This window comes from Ursus americanus, chromosome 1 (assembly GCF_024610735.1).
Source record: "Ursus americanus isolate L20-20 chromosome 1, mUrsAme1.1.p, whole genome shotgun sequence".
NCBI classification, from domain to species: Eukaryota; Metazoa; Chordata; class Mammalia; order Carnivora; family Ursidae; genus Ursus; species Ursus americanus.
Window position 1 is genome coordinate 62,954,774 of NC_142127.1, and position 14,385 is coordinate 62,969,158.

Below are 14,385 nucleotides of genomic sequence, written 5' to 3' on the forward strand. Positions count from 1 at the left end.
TTATTGCCTCATGTTTCTCAACGTGAATGTTACTATTATCCCCATAGTAACAATTTGTGGTTAAGTGTAATTTATGGGACAAGGAAAAAAAACAATTCTTTAAATTTTTATAATACTTTTTAAAAAGAGAATGAGGAAAAAATACATTCAATTACTATCATTTTGATTTGTTTTGGCCTTAATATGTACTTCTTATGACATTTTAAATCATCTTACCAGAGAATATAAGAATTCTATGTTTAACAAACAGGAGTAGGTAAAATTTATTGCATGTAAGGAATAGAAAACAATAAGAAATTATGCTGAGAAGTATAATTAAGAAATTATGCAACTAGAAGTTGCTATTATTTATGAGGCCCCATTCTAGGACATAAATCTATTTTAGGACGAAGTTGAAATTGCACACTTGTAAAATAATTCCACTTGGGCCTACAGTTTAAAATAAGGTTACAAATCAAGAAATTCATGCCCCGTAGTCCTCAGATAAAGTAACCTTCATACTAAATCTGGATATACAATCCTTGCTCTAGACTAATGCTCAGTTAAAACACAGAATACAGATTTTCAGCTACAGACAAACTTCCACAAGCCACATTAAGATTTACTATTAACTTTTGTTTGAGGCTGCATACTTGACAATTGTCTTAACCCAAACTATTTCAAAGAGGTTGTCTTTGTAACTGTTCCAATGTTGATACTAAGAAGCATATCACAAAGTTAGCTTGAAGTGGTTATGTTTAGAGGTCTTTATTATGAATGGGTTTTGGCATCTGAACATTTTTTAACACTTGTGAATAGTATTGATAGATCAGCTTTATTTTCTAATTTCCATATATAATATCAGTTAAGAATGAAGAGAAGAGGAACTCCTAACTAGGAAATTAAGTACATATCTACCTTACTGCCCTCTGACCACCTGCTAAGCCAAGCGACTTTCCAACCTACCTCCCTGACTCTTGACAAATGTATTCATTCAAGTTGCCTCTTGATCTTTGCTCTTCCTTTGACACAGCAAATCTCTCATCCTTGGTCTCCTACTTACTGTCATATCTCCTATTAATGCTGAAGTTGAACTCTACAGACTGGGGATTCTGGAGACTTGGTGATCTCACTGAGCAAAGCAATGTAATGAACTGAGTAGGTTATAATCAAAATTGAGGAGACCTTATTTTGCTCTTGAATACTACCACTATTCTAGGATGACTAAGAAATCCATAAACCTACTCAGAATGGAGAACATTTTTACCTTGTATCTAAGGAAATGTTGTATTTTTTTCTTAATCAAGTTAATGCCAATCTGACAAAACTCATTAAAAAAATGTAGATTTAGAACTTGTTAAAGGTAAAAGAGCTCTGTTTCCTTTAATGTGCTCATTTTACAGTCAAGGAGATAGTGCATACCTTATTCTTTTGCCTCACACCTAGTAATTTATACTGTGCTTTATCATTTATAAGATTGTTTTCCATACGCTGTCAATTTTTGACTGTTTGGAGCCAATTAACTTTGGTAAAAATAAAATACTGCACTTTTGGAAAAATATCAATTAATATGAATTAGTAGAAGAAAAAGAATGATCAAATTCCAAATCATTAAATATACATTAAATAGCATAACTTTATAGTAAATTTTATCTGCATAAATTTTTTTCCTAATTTCACATTTTTGAAAAAATACCCTAACATTTAAATGTTGGTATTTCCTTTCATGAAAATATCATCTTTTAATTGGTGGATAAAACCCTCTATTTGTAAATATCCCGCATTCTTTGATACTACAGATAATGAATTTCATTTAATTGAAACATTGAACATTTCTTTAAAGATTAATTCAATATTTATAGAAATCTATTTTAAAATTTGTAAATAAATACATCCATTGATAGTGTTTGTACAAACTTTGCCATTGAATTTATTTTACAAATTTTGATTCAAAGTCTAGTAAACCTTAAGTTTATCAGTCACAAAGCTTTCAACTCTTTCTCACAAAATTAAGTCAGAAAAATTAAAATACACTTTGAATTTTGTAACTCTTTCATTTCCCAAGTTAAATAGTTTGATCTCTTTGTTCAGTATTTTCTCATTCAAATGTAAATGACATAAGTGGTAATTGGACCAAGTCAGTTTATAGACCTTCACTAAAAGGAGTGTCTTTCTTGATCTACTGATATATATTTTCATGTGCCAATATAACACATTAATCAGAAAATTATTTTTAGTTAAATCCAATAAATAATTTAAATCACAAAATAAAAAGTATGCAAACACTAAATGTTGACAAGAGCAATCACTTATTGTTAAATATATCTATTTACTTCTGCATATAGACTTTGACAACTCAAAGATATATATCAATTCAGGGAAATACTGGATATAACTTGCTAAAGATACACAATGCTGAAATTATCAACAGAGTAGAGATCTGAGAACTAAAGTAAGATTAGCGACATCTAAATTACCGTTCAGGAGATGTTAAAATAGAATGTGCTTGGCTGTGGAATTAGACTGATCTAATACTAAATATCATGCTGCATTAGAATGAGAGTAAATAATAGTGTTTGAAGACTTCCTTACCAAATATCATATATGTTATTTTAAATTTTTCCTTATGTCCAGTGAAATAGCACCATTTCAAAGATCATATGGATTTATGATGAACTCCATATCAAAGAAAACTAAGAATTGAATTTCTAAGTGTCTTACATAAATTCTAATTAGCATATAAATGAATGTTTACCTTTTTCTAATGTTGTCTCTGTCCTTGTCTTTGGATAAACTGCAAGAAAAAACAGTATGTGCATCAATTACCACAATTTATATAAATAAATTATATATAAATTTCAATTTAACAAACTAGGATGATGTATTTATTATCATTAAAATTATTCTTATACATAATGTCAATAAATAGCTTAAATTTCTTCTTTTCTCTAAAGATTAAATCATTTTAATTTTTATAAATATGAGTCCATCTACATTTTAACATAATAATGTCTCAAAATTGGTGTTGAAATTTTCTAACACATTGACAAAAGTAAGAATTCATGGTGAACTACATTTACTATTCAAAACACCTAGGACTGAAAATCGTTAAGATAATGTGAAATATAAAAGTAATTCAAGCAGCATACTTTGCATATCAAAACAGATAATTTCTATAGGGAATTGGTATTTGGGATGGAAGAAATCAGAATTATCTCCTTTCCTGATTCCTTCCCCGCTGCATTTTTCAACCCAATCACAAGTTTTATTATTATTTCCAAGTACAGAAGAGAAATGAAGCAAATGTGTCTGTGACATATTTTTTGATTTAACCTCAAAGAATCAGTGGAATTACTCCACTCAAAAACTAGAATGCTACTTGTCTTTGACTCACTATATTCAAGTATAGATTCATTTAAATGATAGGTAATAGAATTCAAATCAATATAATATGTGAAGTTTTAATTTGCTCATGTAAACATTAGGAAGGCTGAGTGATGTTTGTTGTATAATCACTTGTTTTGCAGAAAAAAGCTTTGGTGAAGGCAGTTTATAATTAGTTGTATGGCCGGAGAATAGGGGGTTGGGGGAGTGAGTTGGCTTATATGCCCCTTTCAGCCAAAAATCAGCAGTTATGTTATTCTTTGGAGAATAAAACGTCTTTGTAAAAGAAAGTAATGAGGCCTCTTTTTAAAATTTTTCTAAGTTTTATTAAATAGTCTTTTTAAAAAGATATATATACATATATATCTAATTGTATTTTGAGAAAAAAGGCAGGCCAAATATTTCAGAGAATAGGAAATATAAATGTGTTTAGTTTTCTATGTAGGCATAGCTCTCCTTTTGCATGTAAAGTTGTTTTATTAATTTTTTCCAAATATGTATAATTTTTTGGTGTATTTACCTATGTAATAATAGAAACATGGAAATAAGGAACCTCAGGAGTCTTTCTCATTGTAAGTAACCGTCAATGTGTTTCAATTAGATAGTAGATTGTCATAATAAGCTTATATTGAAATATTTTAATGTAATTAATTTGTTTTAGTTTTAATTAGGAGGGCAAAGAAGGAATATATTCAGATAAATAGTACATCAGACTAGAGTGCTAAATAATCGTTTTTACTGTTTTGCCTGCTGACAGTAGCCATTGGATGGGAACATAGAAATGCTTGATTTCAATGTTCATGCAATATTAAAAAAGATAGCTTGTTTGTTCTCTGATTCCATTCCAAGTTGGATTAATTTACTTGGCATGCATGTGAACTAACCCAGATATGTGTTTTGACACACTGGAATTTAAATGTATTTGTAATACCAATGATTATCTTTGAGGATTCTGAAAATAACATGGGCACCCTATTTAATTGGTATTTATGCCAACCAATTATAGTCTGAAAAAACAGATAAATTATTATCCAAATTATCTTTTCCTAGATTTATTTAGAACATAACATTTATTAATGATGTCTTCAGGAGTAATGAGAGTATGTTTTACGAATTCCCATTTTAGTAATTCCTTGAACCCCAACATATTTGAATTCACATTTTAAATATTATATTATGAATATTATAATATAATTAATATCCAACAAATTAATTCATACTTATATGACACATTTTAGTAATTGTAATTTTACCCCCATTCTTTCTTCATCTTTTTCTCTTATATTGGGGAGCAGTGGGTAGGAGCTTAAGACTAACTTTTGAAGACTATATTGTTGAAGTCGGTCTAGAAAATATTTTAAGCAGGTGGGAAAATGACTGTATGGGCAGAAGATTCTCATAACTACATAGGTCTTCACGGTTCCAAATAAATAAAACATGAAATGACAAAGTTAAAAATAAAGAGAATGGAAAAAGTATTAACATGCTCTTTAATTCTCTGTGGGGAAAATTCCCATCTAAATCCCCATGAAAAGCCACAAGTCACAACTAGCCGAACCAATAAAATAGCAATTAATATAAACAGCATATTTTCTAGAGCCTTTATACCTGTTTCAGGAATTGATGAAACTCTATGAAATTAAATGTACTACTTTTAACCATGCTATAGAGGCTGACTGGCTAGAAAGCTGAATGAGAATTTGATAATTTGATCTCTTTCATCTAATTCTTTAATTTCCCACACTACATTACACCTATTTTCCAAAAAATAACAATCAAAGATAATGTTGTTTAGGCTATAGGAAAAAAGCAGCTAACCCAGAAGGCAAACATTTTGAAAGCCATGTATTTGAAGCCATTTTACAAACTTAACTTTTATTTAAAAAAAAATTATTAACCTTATTTCCATGTCTCTATTATTACATAGGTAAATACACCAAAAAATTATATATATTTGGAAAAAATTAATAAAACAACTTTACATGCAAATGGAGAGCTGTGCTTACATTCATAGTTCCTATTTTCTGAAATATTTGGTTTGCTTTTATTCTCAAGCATGGTAGTTTATAAGAGAGAATTCTCACTGGTCTTCCCAAATAATACAAAACTTCAGCTTTCAAGCCTTAATAAATAAGACATAAATCGTATTTTGATTTTATGTCTCCTATACTTATACCATCTTCCCTTTACCTAGGAAAAGCACTTAAAAAGTGATATCAATTTTTTGGGGCGCCTGGGTGGCTCAGTCAGTTAAACATCCAACTCTTGAATTCGGCTAGGGTCATGATCTCAGGGTCCTGAGATGGAGCCCCTTGTCAGGCCCCTGCTGGGCGTGGTGCCTGCTTTAGATTCTCTCTCCCTCTCTCTCTGCCCTTCCTCTCCCCCCTCAGTCACATACTCTTTCTCTAAAAAAAAAAAAAAAAGAAAAAGAAAAAGAAAAAAAAAGAGAAAGATATGAATAATGAAACAATAACATTCTCTCAACAGAATGGTAAGTAATTAACACATATTAGACAAAAACAACCAAGAATTCCTCAAAATAATACATTGATCTTGGTTAGCTATAAAATAATTAGGTTCTCAGTATAAAGAGGGCCACTTTTGAGAGATTTCACTGGCTGCTTCCATAATATTCATACCTTATCATAATAACTAAGCAGCATGTTTTACACACACATGCATAAAAATTTAAACTACTATGAGCATAATGAAAAAAATATATAATTTAGCAGATAGAGACATTAACAGGCATGGAAGGATAAAACGACAACATGTTGATGTGATTATTTTCCAACGTTTCTAAGTGCTTTCAAGCCTACAGTCGCATTATTACTTGAAAGGATCTTTCCCTTGAACAAGTAATATAAATACTAGTATACATAACATTAGTGATTTTGGTCTGCGTGATCATCACATCCTCAATGTGCACAGGAAGAAACAGCTTCAGAGAGTAACAACATTCAGGATTGAAACACAGCAAGCTTTTATCCCATTTATTACTTTTTATTAAACTGTTATTCTATTCATAACATAATGTGTCCATCTTCATAGAAAATCAGTTAACTCTGATGGTGTAGTCTATTTCTGGGCTATTCTATTCCATTGATTTCTGTCTATCCTTATTCTCACATCATTCTGCTCAATTTCGGCAGCTGTGCTATAACTCTTGAAATCGGATAAAATCTGGGGCGCCTGAGTGGCTCAGGCTGTTAGCATCTGACTGTTGGTTTTGGCTCAGGTCATGATCTCAGAGGTGTGAGACTGAGGCCCACAGTGGCTCTGAGCTCAGCGCAGTCTGCTCAAGGTTCTATCTCTCCTCACTCTTCCTCCCTCTCTGTCCCTCTCCCACCTCACTCACATGTGTGCGTGTGCTCTCTCTTTCTAAAATAAACAAAATCTTTTTTTAAAAAAGGAAATCAGATAAAGTCCTCCAAATTTGCTTTTATTCAGAATTGTTTTAGCCATCCTAGGTCCTTTGTATTGCATATTAATTTTAGAGTTGACTAATTAATATACAAACAAAAATGTGCTCGAATTTGATTGGTATAGGATTAAATTTCCAGATCCATTTGGGGGAGAATTTACATCTCAACTAAAGTGAGTCTTTCAATCTATTGTTTTATATCTCTGTTCAGTAAAGTCTTCTTTATTTGCCAATGACTTTTTAATGATGTTTTATAGATTTCATTGTAAATGTGATGCATTTTTTTATTTAAATCCATCACTAAGAATTTCATGTTCTATTATTTTAAATGAAATTGTTTTTTTAAAACTTTTGCCTATTTTTTTTATTCATTGCCAGTATGTGTGTATTTACACTGTCCTTTTATCCAATGAGATTTCTAAAATCATCTGCAAGTTCCCCAAATTTTTCATATGTATAATTGGGTTTTCTCTCAGTCATGTGGGTGCTCTGGGAGATGTTCCATTTACAAATCCATATAATTATTTTCTCAAACTTATGAAATTTCACCAAACGCATGAAGTTTTGTTGTTCCGTGACAAACTCAAAGGGACTCTTGTTCCGACTTTTTAGCTTTATCTCTACATATGTCCATTCTCTCCCATATATTATGCCCCAAAACCCATTGACCTCAGTCTCCTAATCTCCAATCTCCGTATTCTCTACAAGGGCGACTATCGTCCTGTGCTTGGGCTCCCCTCTTTTGGCTGTGGTTCAGAAGTGCCTTCATGCAGAAAGCTGGGGAGCCTGGACTCCCCTCACGTTTCCCTTCTCTCAGAGATCACAATCCTGCACTGCCTTTTGACCCATGTCTGCCAACAGTTGCTTCACATATTTTGTCCAATTTTCTAGTCATTTATATTATGAGAGAAAATTCAGTTTCAGCTACTCCATCATAGCTGAAGATGGAATTTTCTCTTTAGGTGATTTTTTAAAAGCCTAGCAATCCTTTTTCTATATGCTAGTTATATCCTTAACAGTAGTTTACTCTACAAAACAATGAGTCAAACAATAAGTGGCTTTTGAAGGTGTAATAAGGAGGTGGAAGCCAGAGACTCCTATTTATATGCTAGGTTGAAATGATGTTTTAGAAGATACTACAAGCAAGGCGGTCACTGAAGAACCAAATAATTATATTTGATTAATTTCTAAAGAAAAGGGTAACTTTTATACGATGGTGAAATAAGAGAAACAGGTATATATTTCGGGAAAGAGGCCAGTTGATGAAAATGTGAAAAAGCGAGAATTTACAAAGAATGAGGCAACTAGGCCTCTAGCCAAGGTGCTGAACCTGAGTGCTATTCAACTCAACACAAAAGAGTACTTGGCCCAGTATAGATGAGAACGAGTATAACAAATGGAAAATGACCAGGCAGTCACCAAAACCAGAGGCCCCACAGAGGACCACTGAGCTGCCAAATATGTGCTAGTAACATTCCCAGCACTTGTATGGAGAAAAAAGAAGGAAATAAGTGTTCAAGGTCAAAGAAATATATTCATATCAATCCTTTTCTGTCAGCTCTGGAATATACAAAAAAAGCACCTCACAGAGTCACACAGTGGAGAAATTTTCTCTTTTCACAACATTGAGATTGTCCCACAGGCCAAGAGCACCATGATGCCAAGCCTATTTTGTAAAAGCTGTTTGGGAAAGCATTACCAAAGTGAGAATGCAGAGCCCTCTTTCGCAAAAAGCAAGATACCTAGTGTTGCTAATTAAAGATACCATCTCTATAGTGCTACCATTTAATTCAACTAGCTCTAATAACATGCTATGGGGAAATTTGGGGCTAGATGCTGGGGAGACAAAGACAATTCAGATACTTCTATCCCTTAAGTAGTTCACAATTCAGAAGAATTAAACAGACATAAAAGCATTCAAAATTTTGACCAACGATTACCTGGAATTTATTTCAGTGAGATGAGATAAAACCACATTATAGTTTGTAAAATTCAGGGGGAAATGTTGTTTTAATAGGATTAAAGCAAAATAGAAGTGTTCCATAAAACTTACGAACAATATAATACGATACACTTTTAAACATTATAAATTAGTAAAAATATGAGAAGTTGGGCGCGGTAAAGTCTATTTGGGTCAGTAAGGTTCATATTTTCTTTTCTACAATATTCCAAGGCCCTAAAGAGAATGACTTAATTTTCATATATATATTTCTGCTCTCTGATGCAGTTTAGAATTTTCTAATTAGTAGCTACTGAGAGCCTCAAAGTGGATTCTCAGATTCATTATTTTGACAGGAGATAGCTATAAGATCACTGTACTGATTAAGGGACGACTAAGTCAGTATGACTAACGCTTTCTTTCCTGCCAACTCATAGCTGCCCAGGAGGCTGAATTATATATACCCACTTTACCGCAGATATAAAATCAGTGAACTTAAAGGTTTTTCTTCTTTATTATGGAGAAAAATATAGGATAACAAATGGGGCTTCATATAACTTGTGATAACTGATGTAAAAAATGAAAAACAGTAGTTGAACATGAATGCTGAAAATGTGAAGGAAAAAAATATTCCTTGGAATGCTATAGTTCTAACTTCTTTTTCTAAAATTATCAAATCCATAATTAGATCTAATAACCATAAGCTTTTAAAAAGTTAAAGGAGCCTAAAAGCTCCTGAGTGATAAATGTCTCCAGAAACCTACCTTTTATACATTTTTCTTCACACTCTTCCATACTTCCAAATCGATTCTGATTTCCTTCACATCCCCCATACATAAATTCTTCACACTGTTGAGTGTGAATGTTGAAAAAAAATTGCGTAATCATTGCTCTGCATGGGCCATTATCCGCTTTCAAAGCACAAAATGAATGTAAAAGTTTCAGTGGTGGCAACTCAACATCTACAAGGCAAAAATAAAAGATATATAACCTTCCATCCGCACAGTAATAATGTTATTTATTTCCTTTTCATTAGGTCCTAATGTTTCTTAAAAAGCATGACAGAAATAGCACAGGCTGAAGAAACCATGACAAATTATTAAAAATTTTCAAAAAGGTAAATAAAGTTTACAAACACACCAAATGAAACAGATTTTATCAACAATTAAACTTTAAGAGTAGAATAATTTTCTAGATTCGTGTTAGGGGTTTGGCTTAAACATACTCCACTTGACCAGTATGGAAATGCATAGTAGTTGTACGGTAACCAATGTGTTGACATTACAAGTAGAGAGATCTTTTTAAATTCAGCTGTTTTTAAGGACAGACATTAATGGACAACTCTTTGATTTGCTCTCCCTCAGCCACAGTTGTGTCATTTTTTACACATAAATGACTCTTTAAAAGCAGCAGTATATACATACTCATATAAATATATATATCACTGTATTATATATATATGATTATATGTGATATAATCGTGATATATGATACATATACATATATATATACATATATATATATATATCTCACTGTATTAAGCCATGTTTGGTATTACAAATACGTATATATCATGGTCCATTCTTATTTACGATGGTTGGTTTTTAACAATGTTGAAAAAACTTAATGCTGTCTGTATTTTAAAACAGAATTGAGGCAATTCTTTTGATCTTGAGTTAGAATTTTTTCCCCTCAATATCCAATCACTTATTTTAGTCACAGAGGAATTTCATATCTTGGGAATGGACTTGTATATACAGAAAACTCAATTAGAAATTTTAAATTTTATAGAGTCTAATAATATTAATAGGGGCCTAATTTTAAGTAAGTTGCATTTGCTTATAGAATCTATCAGTAAGATAGATACTGAATATTGTGGTTGGTACTGTCAACATAATAAAGAACAAATAAGGTCATTAATACTCCTTGAGTATTGTCTATAACGTATTTTCTAAGACTTTCAGTATTCACTATGATCACTTCTGAGAACATTGAAGCCTTAAAATGACCTAAGCCAGTTTGCCCTTTAGAGGGCAGCAGTATGCTGCTAAAGTGAAACTGATTAAGTCCAGGTATCTTCCAAAAAAGGGTTTTAATGCACTATAAAATAATTTACTTTGAAAAAATATGAATGGATGTCATCATTTAAAAATATATAAAACATTTTAAAAGCATTAAATAAAAGAACAAGTTTGTGAATATATAACCATCTAGAAGGAAATCAATTTAGAATGTCCTATAGTTTCGAAACTTCTGTGAATTTTTTGAAAGAGAAGATACACGTATCATAAAAGTTGGATTAGATAATTTTATCAAATCTCTTCTACCCTTCAGCTTTTGTTACCTTAATTATCTGTATCGAATTAATGTCAAATATTAGCCACATTTCTGTAGTGTTAAAACTCTTTATGATAAAATAATTGGAATATTGTTTTTTATTTTCTACATGGGTCTAAAATGGTAAGTAAGCCCTGAAACCTTAGAAGGGTTAAAATATAGCTTTCTATACATAAACTATTATGCTGTTTCATTCGACAGTAATTATTTATGCGCATGTGAATTTTATCTCAACCACTTATCCAACTTTTAAACTTAAAATGGAAGTTTAATCTATAAAATGCCATATCACCATTTTGATTTCTTTGATAACTGAATTGACAATTTTTCTCAATTGAAATAAATTGAGCTGACAGAAATGTTATAACAGTAAATGTTCAGACCCAAATTTGATAGGGTAGAATAACATAAAACAGAGATTTATTTATTATGACATCTACAAAAGACATGGATATTTTTAGCACCAAACACAACTTTCATGAATTGGCTAATTAGCAAGTTAGCTAATTACTACTGGTCAAACCGTTAACTAATGTTGACTCTTATGCACCTGTGCACTTGTCTGTGTTCAGCTTCCTGTGCGGTTATGTGCAATCAAAAAAATATAATTTGGGTGTTTATATGATTTTTAAAAATAATTTTTACACCAATTATATAGTGTCCCTAAAGCCAATCAATCTCTATAATATATATGTAAATAGTTTACCAAAATGAGTAAATAACTATTCATTGACATATATAAATTTTTTTCTCATTTCTTTTCTTTTTAATTATGTACCTAATATTTTATGCTGAAGAAATTATTTAAATATGATTGGCTTTAAATTGTCTCCCAAGGCATATCAAAAGTTTCTGGCACCTAATAAGATGGGTACTTTAGAATTATAATTTTCCTTAAATGTTCTTGGACTTCCCTGAAATTATTAATTTTCTTAAATTATATACACAAGTACTTTTCTCTATAGAAATTCGTTTATATTATATATATAATAGCACCTATATATATTATATATACATTATATATGAAATAGCATTTTAGAGAGTTGGTAAAAATATTTTCCATAAATATGTGACTATAAACAGAAAAGTGATTTATGAAAAGATGTTTTCCATTCATCACTGAAATTACAATTGTCAGTTTGAAGTAAGAAATAACTCACAGCCTTTTCTGAATAGTAGTACACTTGTGAATAATTGTAAATGCTACTTACAGTCTCTTCTTAAAGATTTAGAATACTGTCCCTGACATTCTGACTTGTTAAAAGTTGTGAGAAGCTAGAAGACTTTGCATCTAAGACCCTAAGCAGTGCATTTTACCGAGAGCAGGCCCACGACAAGTATCATTGCATTAGCACAATGCGTTTGTACACTCTAGACACATTTTTATGCGACTGATAAAAATGTGACCTGTCATTTCTATAAATATCTGATCTTAGAATCATATCTCAGAATCTCAGAAGTCACATACACAATTTTGAGAAATGAGCTAAGAATAATATTATTCTGATATCCTGAATCTTATAGCTAAATACCGTTACTTCAGAAGTTCCAATAGCACTCCTTAGATAATATGATGGTTCCTGATTCCCACATTAATGTGACTTCAGATCTTTATAGACACACTACTTTAGACAGGTGCCTGCAGTATAATTCTCTACCTGTAGGACCCAGGGAGCTTTACCTAATACCTGAGTTGCTACAGATATTTAGGAGAACTAGTTCTTATAAAAATTTGTGTAAGATTCTTTCTCATTGATGATTCCTCTGACTTCGACTTTTGGTATATTTGGTAATCCTTTTCATCATGCCAAACTTATTTTACATTTTCTCTATTAAGCAACTACCACCCCGAGTTCAACTTGCTGTTTAGGAATTACACCACCAGGTGGTGGCCGTCCGCCACAGAAATGAAAGCTGGTTTCCCATAGTGGTCCTCGTAGTAGTAATATTAGCTAATGTTGTTTACTATAGTAATTACTGTGTTCCAGACGTTTTGTAACTATATTATTTAGTAATCACAGCAATCTTCTGAAAGGTATTCTCTCCATTTACAAATTACAAAACAGCGCTGTAGAAATGAATTGCTCAGTTCACACCATAAGTACTGGCTTTAAAACTGACCCCCACCTAGTTTTATACCAGGTTTATCTCACACATTCTTAATAATTGAGTGATATTGTCACAGATCTGTATGACTGAAATACCTAGATTGACATTTAGGCCAAGCACATAGATTTAATTCTAGAATTTACACTCAATATATTTTTTCTCAAATTCACCTTATAAAAACTGAAAATGTTTCAGCTATGAAAGGTAGGTGATTTTATAGCAAGTTCCCAAGTGAAACACTAGAATTAATTTTGTTAATTTATTAATTTTATTAATATCATTAATAAAACATTAATTAATAATAATATATTTATCAATATTTTATTATTTTTATTATTAATCTTTGCCATCCACATTTTAATGTATTTCTTAGATAAATCACATATTAGAATATTCTTTCGTGCAGTCAGCTTATGGCCCCCCCCCTTGGCAGAGCATCCCTGAAGTGGGGCAGTGATGAGGTGTGGTCTCTTGGATGGAGTGCCATGCCCCTCAACCCAAAGGGGATGGAAGTCTCTCTTGGTTTTCATTTCTTACCTTGGCTAAATCTTTTTGAAAGTTAATCTTGTGTGGGTCATGGGTCAGGCACTGTGTGGTCATGGCAGATATGTAGTAGATTGGGTGTCAGTAGCCCCCCTCCCACTTTCATGTAGCCTGCAGACACTGAAGATTTACAAACATTCAAGAAGTTCAAGGTGCTGTGTTTGTGCATAATAAGATAGCTAAGCTTGTCTGGAGGGTCAGGGCTAGTTTTCCTGACACTTGAAACTGAGACTTACAGAAAGTGTTAGTGACAAGGATCTGCTTAACCCCATGTAACCAGGAAACATATACAGGACAGTGTAATAGGATTTAATCTGATGCAGCCAGATGAACAGGATTATGGTTTTTATTGTATCATTTTTAGAGTTGATTTCTTGCATTTTATGTCTCACAGTCTGAGGATTACAATCTCACTCACCCCTCCCCTGTCCTGGGATGTTGGATGTAGTAGGCTCATGATAATATCTGGAGACATGTCATGTCCCTGACTCTTAGAGTCCTCATTCTCCTGGAACTTGTTTGGAAGCCAAGAGCTTTAAAATAACTTACTATTTAAGGGTCTACATGCTGTTTGATTCTCTTGTGAAAAGATTCGATTTCTCTGGCAGGAAAGAATACAGCCACACACTCTCTGCCTTCTCCATGCCAGATTATTGATTAAGACACTAGG

At 32.1% G+C, this 14,385-nt stretch overlaps 1 protein-coding gene across 7 annotated transcripts in view; it reads right to left on the reverse strand.

Moving 5' to 3' along the window:
• Positions 1-14,385, reverse strand: part of TFPI (tissue factor pathway inhibitor) — a 63,531-nt gene that overhangs the window by 20,207 nt on the left and 28,939 nt on the right. For all 7 annotated transcript variants that reach the window (XR_015724338.1, XM_045806281.2, XM_045806286.2 and 4 more), the window contains 2 exons: positions 9,491-9,688; positions 2,735-2,773 (listed from right to left, as the gene is read on the reverse strand). Coding sequence is in view for 6 of the 7 variants with exons in the window: in XM_045806281.2 (XP_045662237.1) it covers positions 2,735-2,773; positions 9,491-9,688 (237 nt within the window). In the remaining variant the exon portion in view is untranslated. The remainder of the gene's footprint in view (positions 1-2,734; positions 2,774-9,490; positions 9,689-14,385) is intronic.